Source organism: Budorcas taxicolor, chromosome 6 (genome assembly GCF_023091745.1).
Source record: "Budorcas taxicolor isolate Tak-1 chromosome 6, Takin1.1, whole genome shotgun sequence".
NCBI lineage: Eukaryota > Metazoa > Chordata > Mammalia > Artiodactyla > Bovidae > Budorcas > Budorcas taxicolor.
Window position 1 is genome coordinate 57,787,679 of NC_068915.1, and position 16,896 is coordinate 57,804,574.

The following is a 16,896-nucleotide window of genomic DNA, read 5'->3' on the forward strand; positions in this document are numbered from 1 at the left end:
ATCAAAAACTGTTACTTGTTGCCAGTGTCCTCATCACTGACATTGTTATTGATTAGAATTTCCATAAAACCTCCGATGCCTAAAGAGGGTGGGAAAGCACGTAAGAGAGGGAGTGAGAATGGAAGGTGTTAACTCCACCTCCTAACTGTTACGTCGTGTGTGTGTTCTCAGGTCTCTTTTTTTTCTTAATAGGAATGAATTCTTCCAAAACCAAACTAGAGCTCCAGAAGCACCTGACAACATTAACTAATCAGGAGCAAGCAACTGTTTTTGAGGAGGTTCAGGTACGGTACTGGTTTTTAATTTCCAGAAAGGGGTGGGGAGAGGAAAGGCAGCTTCTCTGTGGAATGTTATCATAAAAAATATCGAAGCAGACCAGCCAGAGCCCTGAGGGAGTGGACCTGAGTTCCTCTTGGTTTGAGCTTTAACAGCCTCGGGACAAGGGCAAGGTCAGTATTGCAGACTCCTATCAGAACTCAGCGTGCTGTGATTCATGGGGTCGCAAAGAGTCGGACACGACTGAGCGACTGAACTGAACTGATCAGAACTTGGCTTTCATGTGAAAACTGCTAAACCCAGGGGAGCGCTCTCTCAAGGAATGAGAGGAAGGAAATTATAAAGTAGAAAGAGCCTCAGCCTGGGAGACAAAGGACCCTGGACTTTGGTCCCTGAGCACTACTCTCCCCAGAGACTTCTGTCAGCTCCGTTCCACTCGGGATTTCAGACCTCAGTGTGGGAGTCTTAAGGATATAACATTTTGTATATGAAGTTGAACATAAGTTTCCCTCCTCGCTCTTTTTTTTTTTTTCAGTTTTGAAAATACATTTAAATGTTGCCTACACTATATAGTATATCAAATCTAAACATAAAATATAGGACAAAACCCAAACTCATTGGGTTCCTGCTTTAACCCTGGAAACTCACTCTCATCCTTGCATTTAGATGCACGTATCTCGGGGAGACCACGTTCTATGTGCTGGCATGCCTATAGTCCGTTCATTATGAATCTTTGATGAGCTCATCAAAAATGTCACGTCTGCTTTTGCAAAAGGACGTTTTTTGTGGTTTCCTGGCACTTTTTCTCGGGAGGCGATCACAGCAGAACAAAGCATAAGTCTCTTGTGATGAGAGAGGCAGGGGCTTTGCACATAGAGGGGTCTTCAAACAAAGCAGGAAGGCCATTGAGTCTGGGTTGTCAGTGTTCTCTTCCTCCTCACTGGGGAAAGGCTAGAGACAGGACCCGTGATCTGTTTTCTGTTAAGAGTGAGAAATTGAAGAATTGTCTTTCTCTTTTTAATCACATGTTCTCAGTTCTCCTTTCCTTGGTCTTCTGCAGTAGAATTAGAAAGAGTTTGAATTTTATAAATAGCTTAGAATGTTATTTTCACAATTATTCAGTTCAGTTCAGTCACTCAGTCGTGTCCGATTCTTTGCAACCCCACGAATCGCAGCACGCCAGGCCTCCCTGTCCATCACCAACTCCTGGAGTTCACTCAGACTCAGTTGTTTCACAATTATTAGTTGCTTTTAAATTTTCTTGTGTTCTTCTGAATCGAGACACTGCTTAATTTTCTTAAAGGATCTTTAGAGTGCTAAGTACATAGTACTCTCAGACAGAGTTAATATGATTGGTACTTAGAATTCTTAAATGGATGGACAATTTGCTTCTGATTGTTAATGCGTTTGTGATGGGAGCTGGGGCCTTTTTCATCGGATGCTGGCTTACTTTGTTGTAGTGCCATCAAGTCTCTTTAGCAAGCAATAGAAGATTCCTTCCTTCCCTACTGTGCCTTTGGTTTCTTTTTCATTTAGACAGCACTGTGTAACTTTCCCCTAAGCAGTGTGGTGAATCAGGGAAGGTAACACCCCAGCTATTCTTCTGCAGCAGTGATAAGTTCTGATGGATGTGATTCTGAGGTTCTCTTTGATCCATGTGAGACACTCCAATATATTACAACAAAGAGACTTTAGAGAACATCAGTGACAGAAATTTGCTTCAGAAAATTCATTCCGTTAATATACTAGGATCCCTATGTGTTGTTGTAGCAGGCTTTGTAATTTTTGTTTAGTTTAAAGACCAAAAAGAAGTCATATTGTTCATTGGCTTTGCATAACCAGCTTGTACTTTGTCCTTAACCCTTGTAGGTGTAGCTCTTCTTTGAATAACACACACTTAACATGGATCTCATCTTCTGATGGCTTATTGATAGTCTTATTTCCTCAATGACTGTTCTTGTTTTTTATAAAATATTATATAAACCAGGTCACTAGTTTCTTTTTAGGTAGTAGTGCCTGCTAATGCATTTGAAAATCATGCATTTTGAATGGATCATAAGGAAAAAGTGGCTTTGCAGTGTCATGAGGCCTCTTATAAATAGAATGGTTAATATTTTTCCTTTCAGTCTTTCCTGGAGAGAAGTTGTTTCTGAGGAATTCTCCAAGGGCAAGTTTTTATAAAACAAATGTAATTACTATTGAAATAATTGTACTTAGAGCATACACTGGGCTTCCCTGGTGGCTCAGATGATTAAGAATCTGCCTGCAGTGTGGGAGACCTGGATTCAGTCCCTGGGTTGAGAAGATCCCGTGGAGGAAGGCATGGCAACCCACTCGAGTATTCTTGCTTGGAGAATCTCTATGGGCGGGGAGGAGTCTGGTGGGCTATAGTCCACAGGGTCACAAAGAGCTGGACACTACTGAGCAACTAAGCACAAAACTTGCATATTCATTGTTTTTGTAAATAAATGTTTCATGGGGAAAAAAAAGTGCAACCCAAGTGGAGCCATAAAGGAAAATAAATTAATTACTGTGTAAATGATGCTGAGGTTTATCACTGCTGCTGCCAACAAGCTGGCCTTGACTCTGAGCTCTGAGAGGAGGCTTTGGTGCCATATGGGCATGTGGATATGCTAACCCTTCTCTAGGAGAACTCATGACACTGCGAAGCCACTTTTTAAAATTTATGACCTTTTTGAAATTTATAGTTTCCAAACACGTCTAAGTGGACATGTGAGAAGCCTCCCTGCTGGCGGGATCTGGCTCTGTCCTTGTGCTGGCCCCTGCTGGCCGGCTGTGCTGAGTCCTCGTCGGTTGTCCTGGGGAGAAGTTGCTTCCAAGCTGAGTAGGGCTACTAAAGAAAATGTCTCAGAAGTCAAATTCTCTTCATCTGTTTGAGTGTATTTCGAGGAATGACTTAATACTCAACTGAGTAGGTAAACCAAGTAGATGTATACTCAATAAATGTTGATAATGAATTAAATAACATGACATGATTTTACAAGTTAAAGATTAATAGCTAGAGGAGCTTTTTCTCCCCTCTTGAACAGAATATATAGGGGCTTAGTTGGATTTTTCCACGGTTTTAAAATGCTTTGTACAAGATTTCATTATAATTTTTTAAAAAGATGTCATTGTCCAACTAAGCATTTTAAGTAGACTCCTCAGAAGACCATAGACCTTCTCAGCATGCTGGTATTCGTAGACAGTGTTGGAAACTGACTCTCATAATGCTTTTATAACCGGTTTATAGCCCCACGCCTCATAGAAAGAAGGTTAAGAAACATAACGAAACTGGCTTTGTTACTTTTAACAGGCAATTGTTTTGTATTGTTCTTTCTTAAAAAATTAACTAATGATAGAAAAGCATACAAATCAGTGTTGTGTAGGTCAATGAAATAAACTTTCTTTGAGGTATAGTTGATGTATAATAGTACGTAAGTTTCAGGCATACGATGTAGTGATTAACAATTTTTAAAGGTTTATAGATATTACATACATAATGCCTATATATAAGTAATATATAATATATAATTATGTTATATATAATTATACCTCAGTTTTTAAAGGTTTATAGTTATTAAATAAAATATATAATTATATATGCTATATAATTATATATTATACATAATATATAATATCAGTTTTAAAGGTTTACAGTTATTATATATAATAAATATATTTAACAACTTTATTATAACATTTTGACTGTATTTCAGTGAATTTTTATAAGATGAATATACTTTGCAGCAACACACAGGTTAGGAAATATAGCATTTCTAGCCTCAGAACCCCACCTTGGTCCTGCCCCAGGTAACCGGCATCCTGATTCTTGACCTGACTCCATAGGTTAACTTTGAATAAACAAGTTAATTTTGATTGCAAAGCAATATTATCCAACTTGATTCCCCATTAGTTTCCTTAGACCTGTCTCTCTGACTCATGAATGTTTATGAGATTAAGTCACCTTCAGGAAATAATGATTTTCCCCTGTGGAGAATGGCGAAGTTCCCTGGGAGGCATTCAGGAGACCTCACTCAATGGAAGGGTAGCCCACAGCCATGTTTCAGTTATTTTAAGGAAGCGCTTATTTCTTGACCTTGTGTGACACCACAGACGTGGTCTTCTCAGCCGTAGTGTCTTTCCCCTGTGATGTTTAACGAGCTCCGTGATGTGGTGTCTGGCCAGCAGCTGTGGGAGTACACTGCTCGATTTAGTCTCATTTTCGTCCATTCCAGTAGTTTCTTTCATGTATATATTGAGGAAACGAGAATGTACTAATAATGCTCCTCTCTTTCTGCTGCATTCTTGGGCTGTTTTGATATTGGAAATAATTGATTATGAAGAATTTCTCCAAAGAAAATACAGATTTTCTTGTGAGAGCGCCCAAAAGTTTCACTGAAGATTAGGAAAAGAAAGAATGGGTCAGCTCTCGGGTACCTGCTCAGAGGCTTCGTAATTCCCGTCTGCTTCTCTTTCTTGCAGTTTTTGTTTTTTTTTTAATAGACTTATTTTTTAGAGTAGTTTTACAGAAAAAGTGGGTGGAAATACAGAGTTCCCATAAAACTTCTCATGCCCTTTCCCCTTCCTCAAGCCAGTTTTTCCTATTAATGTCTTGTCTTAGTGTGGTACCTTTATTACAACTGAGCCAGTATTGACATGGTAACTGAAGTCTGTAGTTTATTTCAGGGTTAATTCTTCTGATCATTTACTACCATTTCCTTAAGTAGCAGGAACAGCTTATTTAAAATGATCTTTGCATTTAAGGGAGGGAATGTTAGAAGGTCTGGGTTAGGTGTTAACCTCTGCTCTCTTTCGAGTCTATGACACAGAGGGTAAACTTGTTCCTTAGTTAGCTGGGCTGCTCCGAACAGCCTTGATTCAGCCTCAGATGCTTGTGTAGTTGATATGTTTATTATACACCCAGACTTGGTTTTAAAGGGCAAGCTAGAGGCTTGGGGTAGGGAGAGAGAAGAAGCAGGGCAGTGGAAAACTGTCATTATATATATATAAAAAGAGTATGTTTCTAAAGTTTATAAACTGCAGGCTTTGTGTATCTCCAGAGTAATTCAGTTTTGTTTGCTTCATATTCAAGGAAAATAATTGAATACAGTAAATTAGATGGTCTTCTAAACATGAACTCTGGTATTTCAAGTCCAAAGAGTCTGGGAGCTGGAGGAGACCTTGGAGTATATTGCGTGCATAATCTTCATTTGAACAGACAGAGAGGCTGAGCTTAAATGAGTTGCCTTTGATCTCTTTTCCAGGCAGCACCTTGAACCTACATGACCTGATTTCTAGTTCAGTGTGCTTTGCCACTACCTTGCCCGAAAAATAAAAGGAGTGCAAAGAATTTTTAAAATACAAGCAAAAAAAAGTTGAGTCTGTGCCATGAAATTTTGTGTGCAAGTGTATGCCTTCTGGGACTCCCAGAAAACGCTTCCTGATGAACATGTTTGATACGTGAAAGGAGCCATGACCCTGGGTCAGTTGCTGTTTTCCTCTCTGCTTCCCTAAGCGTGAGAGTTTATAAATGTGCAGGCATCATGGCCGTTGTCCTTTTCTGCTATTTTCAAGAGTATTTATTAAATATTTTAACTATGCCTATATCTGATGTGAAATGTTTAATTTAGGTATAAGGACATCAGAGGTCAGAAGCCAAATCTGGCCCACTGGCTTCATTGTCCGTTTCTTTTTAAAAATTATCTTCACTTTTAGGATCATTGGTGCCCCCTGGTGAGATGATTGGGTAAAAGCACTAGTCGATGGTGGAAGCTGAGCATTTTCAAATGAATGGTTTAGCAGTCTTGGTGACAATTAAAAATTAATGTAAAATATTCTTTTTTTTTTTTAACCTTAAGAAATTGAGACCAAGAAATGAGCAACGAGAGAATGAATTGATTATTTCTTTCCTGAGATGTTTATATGAAGAGAAGCAAAAAGTTCACATCCATATTGGGGAGATAAAACAGGTATGACATTTTTTCTCTTTGTCTGATTTCACCAGGACACTCTGGAGAACAGAGTCTTGAAAATTTTCTGAAGCTTTGAAACCTCTTTTCCTCTCTGCAATTTATTTTCACTTGTTACATATGTAGGGAAAATTTGGAAATGTTTAGATTGTGCTTGGAGGCAAGTTTCTGTCTGTGTCATTGTGGTGGGGACAGAGTGGTTGCTCTGACAGGGGGCTAGAGTAGGGCGTCGAGTGAATGCTGCTACCTGAATGAGCTCTTTGAACTGCAAGGAGCCAGGCCCTCTCATCTCACCTTTCTCCCTGATAAAATGAGGGTGACGTTGTACAGCTTCTTTCACAATTACGTAAAGTGCCTGGAAATTCTTTGTACTAAAAATGCAGTGTGAATGTAAGATAGCACTACTGATCAATTGCATACAGTATTAGCCTGGTTTATATGCTGCTCAGATACAGAGCTTCTGTTTTACTTAGCATACTGGGAGTGTGGAGTTGGAAAAAAAAATAAGGATATTTTTGATATTCATCCTTGTTGTTGCATAAATCAGTAGTATGTTCCTTTTTATTCCATTGCGTCAGCAGCATGGTTTGTTTCTCCATTCTCCTTTTGATGGACACCAGAGTTAATTTTAGGTGCTGGTTATTGTGAACAAGGCTGCCTGTGGATACTCTGTGACACCCCTGGATGGTGGGTTCTGAGCTGAGAACTTCATCCTAGCTTCAGAATTTAAACCTTGGCTCCAAATGTTCATGCTTAGAGTTCATCCCTCAGTCTTGGCATGGGCAGTATGGGGACTGCAGTACAAGTCACTCTGGAGCCCCAAACAAGAAGCTTATCCAAAAACCAGCATCAGCTTCAAAGGAGAAACTTCTAGATGCTTAGTTTAAAATAAACAAGGACTGTGTTATTTTCTAAATGTGAACTATTTTCTAAAGAGTGTATTTTCAGATTACATTTGAATTATGGTGATAGACATAGAAAAGAACCTTTTTAGACAATAGAGGAGACTAGAAGGAGCATTAAATTAAGTATACAGAGATTCTTATGGCTTGGTTTATAAAAAGAAAACCACAGTGTAGTTTTTCTTCTGTCTCTGAAGGATCTTCTACATGCTACCAATCTTTTAGCCAGTATTTTCTTTATGTATCAAAATTATTCAAAATGCATCTCCTTTGTGAAAACTTTGGTTGAAATCAAGTCTTCAACTTCTGAGGAGTGAACTGGTGTTGAGTCAAATGCAAGCCCCTGTGGGTTCTTTGTGGATAATTCTCTTAGCTCTAGAGACTGACTTGAGCCTGGATAGGCTCGAATTCTTGGTAAATGATTGCGTAGGACCAAACTGCGACTAATAACGCACTCACCCAGGACATGTAATTTTTTGAGTGAATGCCAGAGCCTGTGCCGATTATTGTTCTTCTCAACACCTGCAAAATGTTAACTTAGCTAAAGCTAGGGGTGGTATGAAGGCATTTAAGGTATTAATCTGCACACTCTTCTGTATGCTTGAAATATATAACAACAAAGGATAGCTGGTGTTAGAGTAATGGAGGATGTGGTTGTGTGTTTTTCTAACAAAATCATCATCTAGCAGGAAGCATTCAGGTAAGAATCCATAGAAGAAACAGTTTAATCTAGAGAATTTTATTTATTTATTTTGTTTGTTAAGCATAGCCCTGATAAGTAAGACTAAATTTGATTTTGTGATTGGCAAACTTTTATGTTGTCATTTCATGTTATGGTCAGTTAAGGGAGAGACTGGGTTGCAGAGGACAGTGAATAATGAGATGATGGAAACCACAGGAGAGAGGAAAAAGAACTCTGTGGGAGGGGATGAAGAGATTATTGTAGGCAGGATGGATTCTTCAGTTGATTAGATTTATTGTCTCACCCTCTGAATCACCCCCAAAAGTAAGCTGTTACTTTAATTTGAAAAGCTAATCATAGTCCCCTTTGTACTGGAAGCTGTGCCCATTGTTTTACATGTTTTACTCTTATAACAAAGTCCTATGATTAGATCTTGAGGTTGGTTTCAATTTACAGAAGAGGAAATTGTGGCTCAGAGAAAGTAACTTGCACAAGGCCATAGCTAGTGAGTGACATGTCTCTGATCCATCTGCAGAGCCTGAGCTCTAAACTCCTTGTGAACTGATTGGCTTCTAAGTGCTTTTCCCTGTTTTGTTTGGAGTGGGTAGTGCAGCTCTTTGAGGCAGAGTTATTTCCCAGACTTGCAGTCATGTCACCAAGGAGCAGATGAAGTCGCAGAAAGAATGTGACCTAGGATCAAAAAGATGCATCCTAGAAATTTTTCAGTCCTTTACAAAGGAAGGAGAGAAGGAGGGAAGGAAGACCTAAGTGGCTTAACTTTCGATTGCTTCACTTTTAGACATCACAGATTGCAGCAGAGAATATTGGAAGTGAATTACCATCAAGTGCCACTCGATTTAGGCTAGATATGCTGAAAAACAAAGCGAAGAGGTCTTTAACAGAATCTTTAGAAAGTATTTTGTCTCGGGTAAGTGACATAATTCCTCCTAATTTCAGTTAAATCCCTTTTTGAGAGAGCGTGAAATTCAGTTCTTTGCTTTCATTCCATCAGTGTTCATTAGAGAGTATAGAAGGGTAAAGCCTTGTTCGTGTCTTTTCAGTGTTAGAAAAATGTTATCTACCTTTGAAATTCAGTTTATAATTTAGGGTTAAAAAAATTCTGTACTCTTTTGTATTATGTTCAGTGGAATTTTTGGCTCCCAGAGGAATGTTATTTGTTGGCCAGTCCCTGTAAAGAGCATGGATTACATACACTGAGGTGTGGGTTCTGGTCTCCCTATCATCACTAGGTACAGTTTAAAAATTGCCTTTGTTAGCTGCTGTTGTTATGTGTCTTGAACTGTTTATAGCAGGATCTGCAAACCATGGCCCTTGGGGGTAAAATGCCATTCACCTCTTGGTTGTTTTTCGTGTGTGTTGGGGGGGATCTTAGTTCCCCAACGGAGAAGGCAATGGCACCCCACTTCAGTACTCTTGCCTGGAAAATCCCATGGACAGAGGAGCCTGGTAGGCTACAGTTCATGGGGTTGCGAAGAGTCAGACATGACCAAGCGACTTCACTTTCACTTTTCACTTTCATGCATTGGAGAAGGAAATAGCAACCCACTCCAGTATTCTTGCCTGGAGAATCCCAGGGGCAGGGAAGCCTGGTGGGCTGCCGTCTATGGGGTCGCACAGAGTTGGACACGACTGACGCGACTTAGCAGCAGCAGCAGCAGTTCCTTAAGAACCTGAGCCCCACCACGTTGTAAGTGCAGAATCTTAACCACTGGACCACTAGAAAGTCCCCTACTTCCTGCTTTTGTAAATAAAGTTTTATTGCAACACAGCTACCTATTGTCTCAGGATACTTTTCTGCAGAGTTGAGTCATTGCCATGGATACCACATGGTCCACAAAGCCTAAGAGGTTACTAATCTGGTACTTGACAGAAAAAATCTGTGACTGGGAGCTCTACAGGAAGAACATATATACCAATCTGGGAGTTCTTTAACAAATGACTGACTATTGCCCTTCCCCACACTGCCAGCATGAGTATAAATACCTTGATGGCACTTCTAAGAAATCAAAGTTCTCTTTTCTCTCAAAAGTTTCACACCTTTCTGGAACTTGCAGTATCTTCTTATGGTTCTCTTTTCTTTCACAGACCACTCCAATTGAAATTTATTTTTTGTTAAATTTTATTTTGTGCAAAGATGTTTCTGAGAATTTTACAGCATCCTTACAGATCATTAAAAGCGGTTCATTTACAAAACTGGAGTTGGAGGGGGCCTGCCTTTGAGAGCTCCCAAACGGAGAGGTTGTGGTTTGCGTGTCATAGTCTGGCAGTTCACCATGCTGTGTGACTCAGAGGAGAGTTGTTGAGTGTGCCCACTCAGCGCTTGCTTTTCTTCTAGATGCACTGTCTCCTCTCCTGCCATCATTCCTGTCAAATGACTAATCTTCAGGGTGCTTTGGAATGTTTAGGTTGGTTTAAAAAAAACAAAAAAAGAAATGTTGATTGTCTTAATGCACATATGTGCTCAGCAGCATTTCTCAAATGCACTTTTCCTGCGGTTATTAAATAGACTAGATTGCTTCTAGCAAATGTCTTTGCAAAAGCCTCAGGAGTCATAACTTGATGGCTTTTCTTTCCATAGGGTAATAAAGCCAGAGGCCTCCAGGAACACTCAGCCAGTTTGGATCTGGACAACTCCATGTCTAGCATGTTCAGTAACACCAGCAAAGTAAGCTCGTTTCTTCTTATACGACACCCTGAAGAAACCAACAAATGGGTCTTGCTCATCTCCTGTACACAGGGCCTATCAGAAGGAGCCAAAGAAGCCTCAGAGCTGCCATCATGAAACGTTTGGTTCTTCCAGATTTCATGATGCAGGTGGAGGGCTGGTCGTGCAGGTCTGCTCTGACACACAAATTGTGCTTAGCAAAGCAGAGGCCTCTTCCACAGCAAAGAGCAAAATGCACAATTTCAGGCACTGAGATCTAGTTAATCACAAGGCAATCAGTGGATTTCTTTCTTTAGTAGATTTTCCAATGAAATATATTAAAAATAATTTAAGTTGGGAAAACCTCAAACATGAGTTTGTGAATTCTCTGAGAAGTATGCAGCTTAAATTCTTGTGTCCTTTAGCTGACTCTGTGATTATCATTAAGCATCACGATTTTTATAAATAAGCCTCACCCTTCCATGTCTGCCACCAAGCACAGCTTTGTGGTGATAAGCAAGCCAGCAGTTCTTTTTGGTAACAAACCTGTGTCTATGATGTTATCGTTTTCATTTTTTGCCTTCTAAACACACAAACATTTAAGCCTGGTTAGCTCACCTTTTTAACCACCAGCAAAGTGGATTTCAGGTTTTATGCTGGGGAGGGCAGAGTGCCCTGGAATGGGAAGAGGAGGAGTTGTTGTGGAGGCCAGCCCCTTACCACAGGAATCGAAGCTGCCATGAGTTCCCCTTTAGGCATGTGGCTTTCCAAGTTTTTAGACCATAACAACATTGTGAAATGGTTCACAAACACATGTACATACATGCTCACACATAAAATTTTACAAAACAATATTTACTGTAAACAGTGTATGATACATACTGGTATTTTCTATTGTTTTGAAAAGTTTATGGCAGACCGCTAAATTGATGTCATTATGTTCTTTGAACATCCATTGGCCCTTTGAGGTGTAAGATGAAGCTAAAGGTTAACTCTTTCACGTAACTTGGAGGGATGTTAATGAGAATTGAGATGAATAGGTTTTCACGGTGGATTGTCTTAGACACATTTTTAAACCTTTAAAGAATCTTGGTAACTGTAAAGTCCTAAAGAATGAAAAATTTATGTTACAGTTAGAGTGATTAACATTTCGTAAGGTATTGGGAATTAAGCTTTTTAAATCTAATTTCTGTTACATTAAGTGCTTTTAACCTCTCTCCTTAATAAACATAAATTTAATTTTTTTAAATTAAAATCCTTAATGCCTCTTATTTAAGAGGCCTTCAGTTACAGGTCAGATGAACAGATGGAATTTAGATTCTCCAGTCCACCGTTTGATGCATTCGCTCCTTTCATGTTGGCTTATTCATCCCTTCTGGCAATTTCAGTAGGGACAAACCGGTATACTTATTTCGTACTTCTTGATTTGAGAAAAATATATCCCTCCTTCCCCCCCCACCATTACCCCCTTGGCCACATCCTGGGTATCCAGTGCTAAGTGTAAGTGGTGATAGTTCATTCCTTTGAAAAAGTATTCATCCTGAGAGCCTATGATATTAAAAATAAAATATTGTTGTGAGTCCTAACAAATGTTTGAGGACTCAGGAAATTCATTGAGTGCCTAATAAAATAATAACTTATATTTACATAACATTTTACAGTGGACAAGTACTTTTGGTTGTATTATCTTGCTTAATCCTGAAACCCAGTGAGATAAATTTTCACTGTACCCTTTCACAGATGCGGAAATTGAAGTGCAGGAAGAAGTTAAGTGATTTTCTCTGAATCATATCAATAAGTGCCTAGAGAGATATTTTCCATATCTAAGAATAATGTAGGATGCAATTTTAAACACTCAAGATTACCCAGTTAAATCCAAACATTAGCTCAAATTCAGAGAGCTTTAAAAAGTGGGTATCACGTGTATGAACACCCTTGGCCAAGATAAAGAAGTTGATTTGTTTAAGCAGTGCAGACAGGTTACACAGCACTCACTAGACTTGTTATAGGCAGTAGGGAAGAGGTTTGTTTTCTGCAAAGAGAGCTATTTTGGCTTTGCTTAGGGCAGTTGCTTGCTGTAATTTATGTCCTTCACACTTGAGCTTGGGCAGTTTCCTGTTGGTGCTGCACACTAGCATTTTGTTCCCCCCGAGGAGGAGGCATAATGGGCCTTTATTGCCTTTTTTGGTGGCCTCTGGATGGGATTATGACCAGAGGATGTGCTTGCATATTGAAATGTTTCCCTGCCACTGGAATCAGAGATTTGTAAATGCCGCCAGTGCCCTATGATATGTCTGATCTGCTGTCTGTCTGCTACCAGGAGCCGTCTGGCTGTGAAAAGGAGGCCTTATCCACCTCCGAGAGCTGCTTCAGGCTCCTCGGCTCCTCAGACGACCTGTCCAGTGACTCGGAAAGCCAACCCACAGAAGAGCCAGCCCTGCTCTCACCCAAGCAGGGCTTCCGAAGGCGTGCCAACACCCTGAGTCACGTCCCCGTGGAATGCCAGGAGCCTCCACAGCTGGTGCGAGGGTCTCCAGGGGTCTCGCAAAGGAAACTTGTGAGGTATCACTCAGTGAGCACAGAGACGCCTCGTGAACGAAAGTAAGATTTGTTGAAAATGTAGATTTGTTGTATGAATAGCTGGGGCATATGTTACCGCCAGGTATGTGCATCCCAGGCATGTCTATTGGGCGAAAAAGAAACCTGAGTCCGGTTTCACTCTTGGCTTAAAAAGAGAAAACTCAAATCAGTGACGTGTCCCTCTTGCCTTCCTCCCTTGGGAGAGATGTGGTTGTAAGAGATTCCCGTGACTTGTCCCAAGTGCAGGGACTGTGAGGAAGCAGGTAAGATGAGCAGAAATGGCCCTTGAGATGCATAGTGGTCTGAGGGGCAGCCCTGGCTGGAAACGCTGCCACTGGCCTAGAGGAGAGCAGCGAGCGGGTGGGCAGGGGGGTACTCGTTTGAAGGGGGGGCCTGGGCCACAGTGAAGTGGGGACTCTGTCCCTGCTCTGTCCCTGACTGGCAGAGTTTCTTCACTTCACTGCAGGACACTATTGGAATAGATGGTCTCGAAAATCGCCTCCAGTGTGAGAATTCTGGATTCTTCCAGTAACACTTACTGATTTTAATAATTTGGGCCATAGCGAGCAGTTAATGTCCTGCTTCTAGAGCTGGGTCAGCAGTACAGCAGCAGAAGTTCCACTTCCTTCCGGGGTCCCGTGGCAGCTAATTTGACCTCAAGTGTGGGAGACCATGGATGGACACCGGTGTCTGTAAAAATCGCTTCAAAAATCTGAAGCTTCTCACGTTGTAAATATGAAACAGGCCACACCTGTGTATGGCCACGGCCTCCCTCTGGCCAGTGACAACAGAAACCAGGATGTGTTGTGTCCACACGGGGTGGGGAGGCGCTCTGATATGTTGCTGGTGAAGGACGACATGTGCTAGCAGTCTCAGATGAGGCTGTAGAGTCTTTCAGCTTTGTTTCCAGTTGGCTATTGAAAATAGTTACGTGGTTCTTTGGACTTTGGCTGAATAACTGTGATCCCAAAGCACGACCTGCTTCAGAAGCTAATACTCAATTCTGTGATGTTCTAGAGATGAATGTGCCATGTGATCAGTTGCGTTTAACTCTTTGCAACCCCATAGACTGTAGCCTGCCAGGCTTCTCTGCCCATGGAATTTTCCAGAATACTGGAGTACTGGAGGGGGTTGCCATTTTCTCCTCCAGGGGGTCTTCCCAACCCAGGGATCGAACCTGCATCTCCTCTGTCTCCTGCACCGCAGGCAGATTGTTTACCCATGGAGCCACGACAAGCATAGTTTGAGGGTTTATGGGTTCTCATCATGTTTCTTAAAACCCTGTGCGCACACTTCTTTGTTCTGCCTCTCCACTGCACTCCCCTCCCTCTTTTTCTGGCATTTCAGCGGTGATGGAAACCTTCCTATCTGGAGGTTCCTAGTCCTCTTGCTAAAGCGTGCTGTTTCACAAGCCAGAGGTGGCAGGAAATCAGAATTCCTGACCGTCCATTTCCCTTCTCCCCTAAGAACGCAGCTTCCTGTAGGGTCGTGTTTGGTGTGGATGGTGAGAGGACGCGGGACTGTCCTCCCGGTCTCCCTGCAGCATGTCTCTTCTGCTCTGCGTGACCCCTCGTGACCTCTCTGCTCACTTTTGCACAGGAAATGAGACTTTGACATTCAAGGCAGCTTATTGTTTATTTTGAAGAGAGATGTATTTCTAAAACTCTGGATTTTGTTTTGCTTTCCTTGGCTTTTAATTAAATTTTTTTCCCTGTCAGATCCTAAGAAGGGAGTGGAGGAAATGGATGTCTTGGGGTCATTCCGAGTGTGGGAAGTGATCAGGCAGGACCTTTCATGGCGCCCTCTTGAATGAGCTGCTTTCCCAGTGGGGATGAGGGTGCTGAAGAGGAGAGCACCCGCGGACTGTGACTGTTCCTGTGTCCGCGTGTCCTCTGCTTTTCCGGTGCGGCTCCCTCCCCCTCCCTCTAACTCCCCTGCCTCTCTACTTGCTGTTTAGTGGGAATTGTCCACCTGTTGGCGAGTCTCAAAGTCCTTCAGGTCAGTCTTCAGCTCCTGCTCCTCCACCTCGTCTTAACCCCTCCGCCTCCTCGCCTAATTTTTTTAAGTACCTCAAACATAACCCGAGTGGAGAACAGAGTGGGAATGCCGTGCCAAAGAGGTGAGCCGCCCGCGTGGAGTTCAGTGTCGGTGGTCTTCCCAGGACGGTCACTCAGAGAGGGTGTGCTGCATGTCCACGCAGGACCCCGGGGCCACCGCTTGTGTGTGCGTGCGCTTGTTTGGTTGTGCTTTTCTTATTTTCAGTCTATCATTTGAATCCATTTAATTTTGCCATTGATTAATTCCCTCAAAATTATTATGAAAACAATCTTGAGGGCAAGATGTGATACTTCTTTTCACATTCCCCTGCTCTGGTGTGTGTACACACACACACACACACACACACACACACACACAGGTTTAACAGCAATGTGCTTGATTATATAAGTTGCAATTTGTGCCATTTCAGAAACTTCCTCATTAATTTAGAAAACTCATTTTTCTACTTTGAAAAGAAAGAATCACTTGGGATGATGGACTGAATTTTATTGCTGTGGTTTTGTTTTTATTTGGTCAAAATGCTTAAAATGAGATCTATCCTCTTAACACATTTTTTATGTATTCACATATTACCAACTATATGGGCACTGCTTTGTAAACTGCAGGCACAGTGTTGCACAGCAGATCCTTAGAATTTATTCATCTTGTGTAACTGAATGGACTGATGTTTGTTAATTAGTTCATTGATTCTTTTCATTTAAAATAGTAGAATTTTATTTGACTGAAAATGAAAGTTAAATCTCATTTGTAAACTGGTTTTGACTTCTTACTTGCTTTAATTTTCTTATCACTAGATGTATAAAATGTGTCTTCTGTTTTGAAGGTTTTGTTCTTACAGTTTGTGTGTTTGTGTTTATCCTCAACTCTCTTTTCATCCACACGCTCAGCATCTCCTACCGTAATGCCCTGCGGAAAAAACTTCATTCCTCTTCCTCTGTGCCAAATTTTCTAAAATTTCTGGCTCCTGTAGATGAAAATAACACCTCTGACTTTATGAACACTCAAAGGTAGGGTTCAATTTAGATACATCAAGTCTGGGTGTGTATGTTGCTTGTTAGACACACAGGGATGTTTTAGCTGTTCTTTTGCCATTTCCAAAATCATTTTCACTAGATCTATTTTATCTTCTTTCTTACACTTTTTTCTTACTGAGTGTAATTTAAAAAATATGGAGTCAACTTGTTATCCAGTTTTGACTAGAATTAGTTTATTTATATTTTGTTATTTTCAGAAAATTAGAGAAAGTCTTCACCATTCCTCTAAGTGATAGGAGTATTTCTGGATAAGCATATATGGCTGCCGGTAAATCAGTCAGGATGTTTGATCTGTAAGTTCAGGTGATCCTTCAGTTGTGGGAATATATTCAGGAGCAACCTACAAGGGTTCCCCAGCTTGTCCTATGAATGGGAAAAAACTTAATGATGGTTATTTATGTATATTGAAAAATACACTTTGTTTTGTCGTTTAAAACATACGGGTATTAAAAGTCATCATTAGCAAGTAGCTGCATCATTATTGCCCTTGCAGTTTCTGTGTAATCTATTTATTTATTTATTTTTTGAGGTAATGCTTGGAGACATAGGGCTATGCTAAGGAGATCTCCTCACACACAGACTAGGGGAGGCTGTGACCCTGGTGACGGCGCCCACCCCCCCCCCCCCACCTTTAGGCCATTTTTCCTTTCTAAAGTGGCATCAAGACAGGCCCAGTTGGAAGCTAAGGTCCGTGGAGTGGAGTTTGTAATATTTCTATAATAAAAAT

General features: G+C 41.0%; 1 protein-coding gene across 5 annotated transcripts in view; it reads left to right on the forward strand.

Annotated features, from left to right (window-relative positions):
* The window catches only part of TBC1D1 (TBC1 domain family member 1), a 223,444-nt gene that overhangs the window by 117,636 nt on the left and 88,912 nt on the right, over positions 1-16,896 (forward strand). For 2 of the 5 annotated variants that reach the window (XM_052641620.1, XM_052641617.1), the window contains exons 7-13: positions 193-284; positions 6,138-6,248; positions 8,632-8,760; positions 10,432-10,518; positions 12,818-13,098; positions 15,035-15,196; positions 16,023-16,142. In XM_052641620.1, the coding sequence (XP_052497580.1) occupies positions 193-284; positions 6,138-6,248; positions 8,632-8,760; positions 10,432-10,518; positions 12,818-13,098; positions 15,035-15,196; positions 16,023-16,142 (982 nt within the window). The remainder of the gene's footprint in view (positions 1-192; positions 285-6,137; positions 6,249-8,631; positions 8,761-10,431; positions 10,519-12,817; positions 13,099-15,034; positions 15,197-16,022; positions 16,143-16,896) is intronic. The other 3 variants (XM_052641618.1, XM_052641622.1, XM_052641621.1) reach the window with 3 other exon arrangements.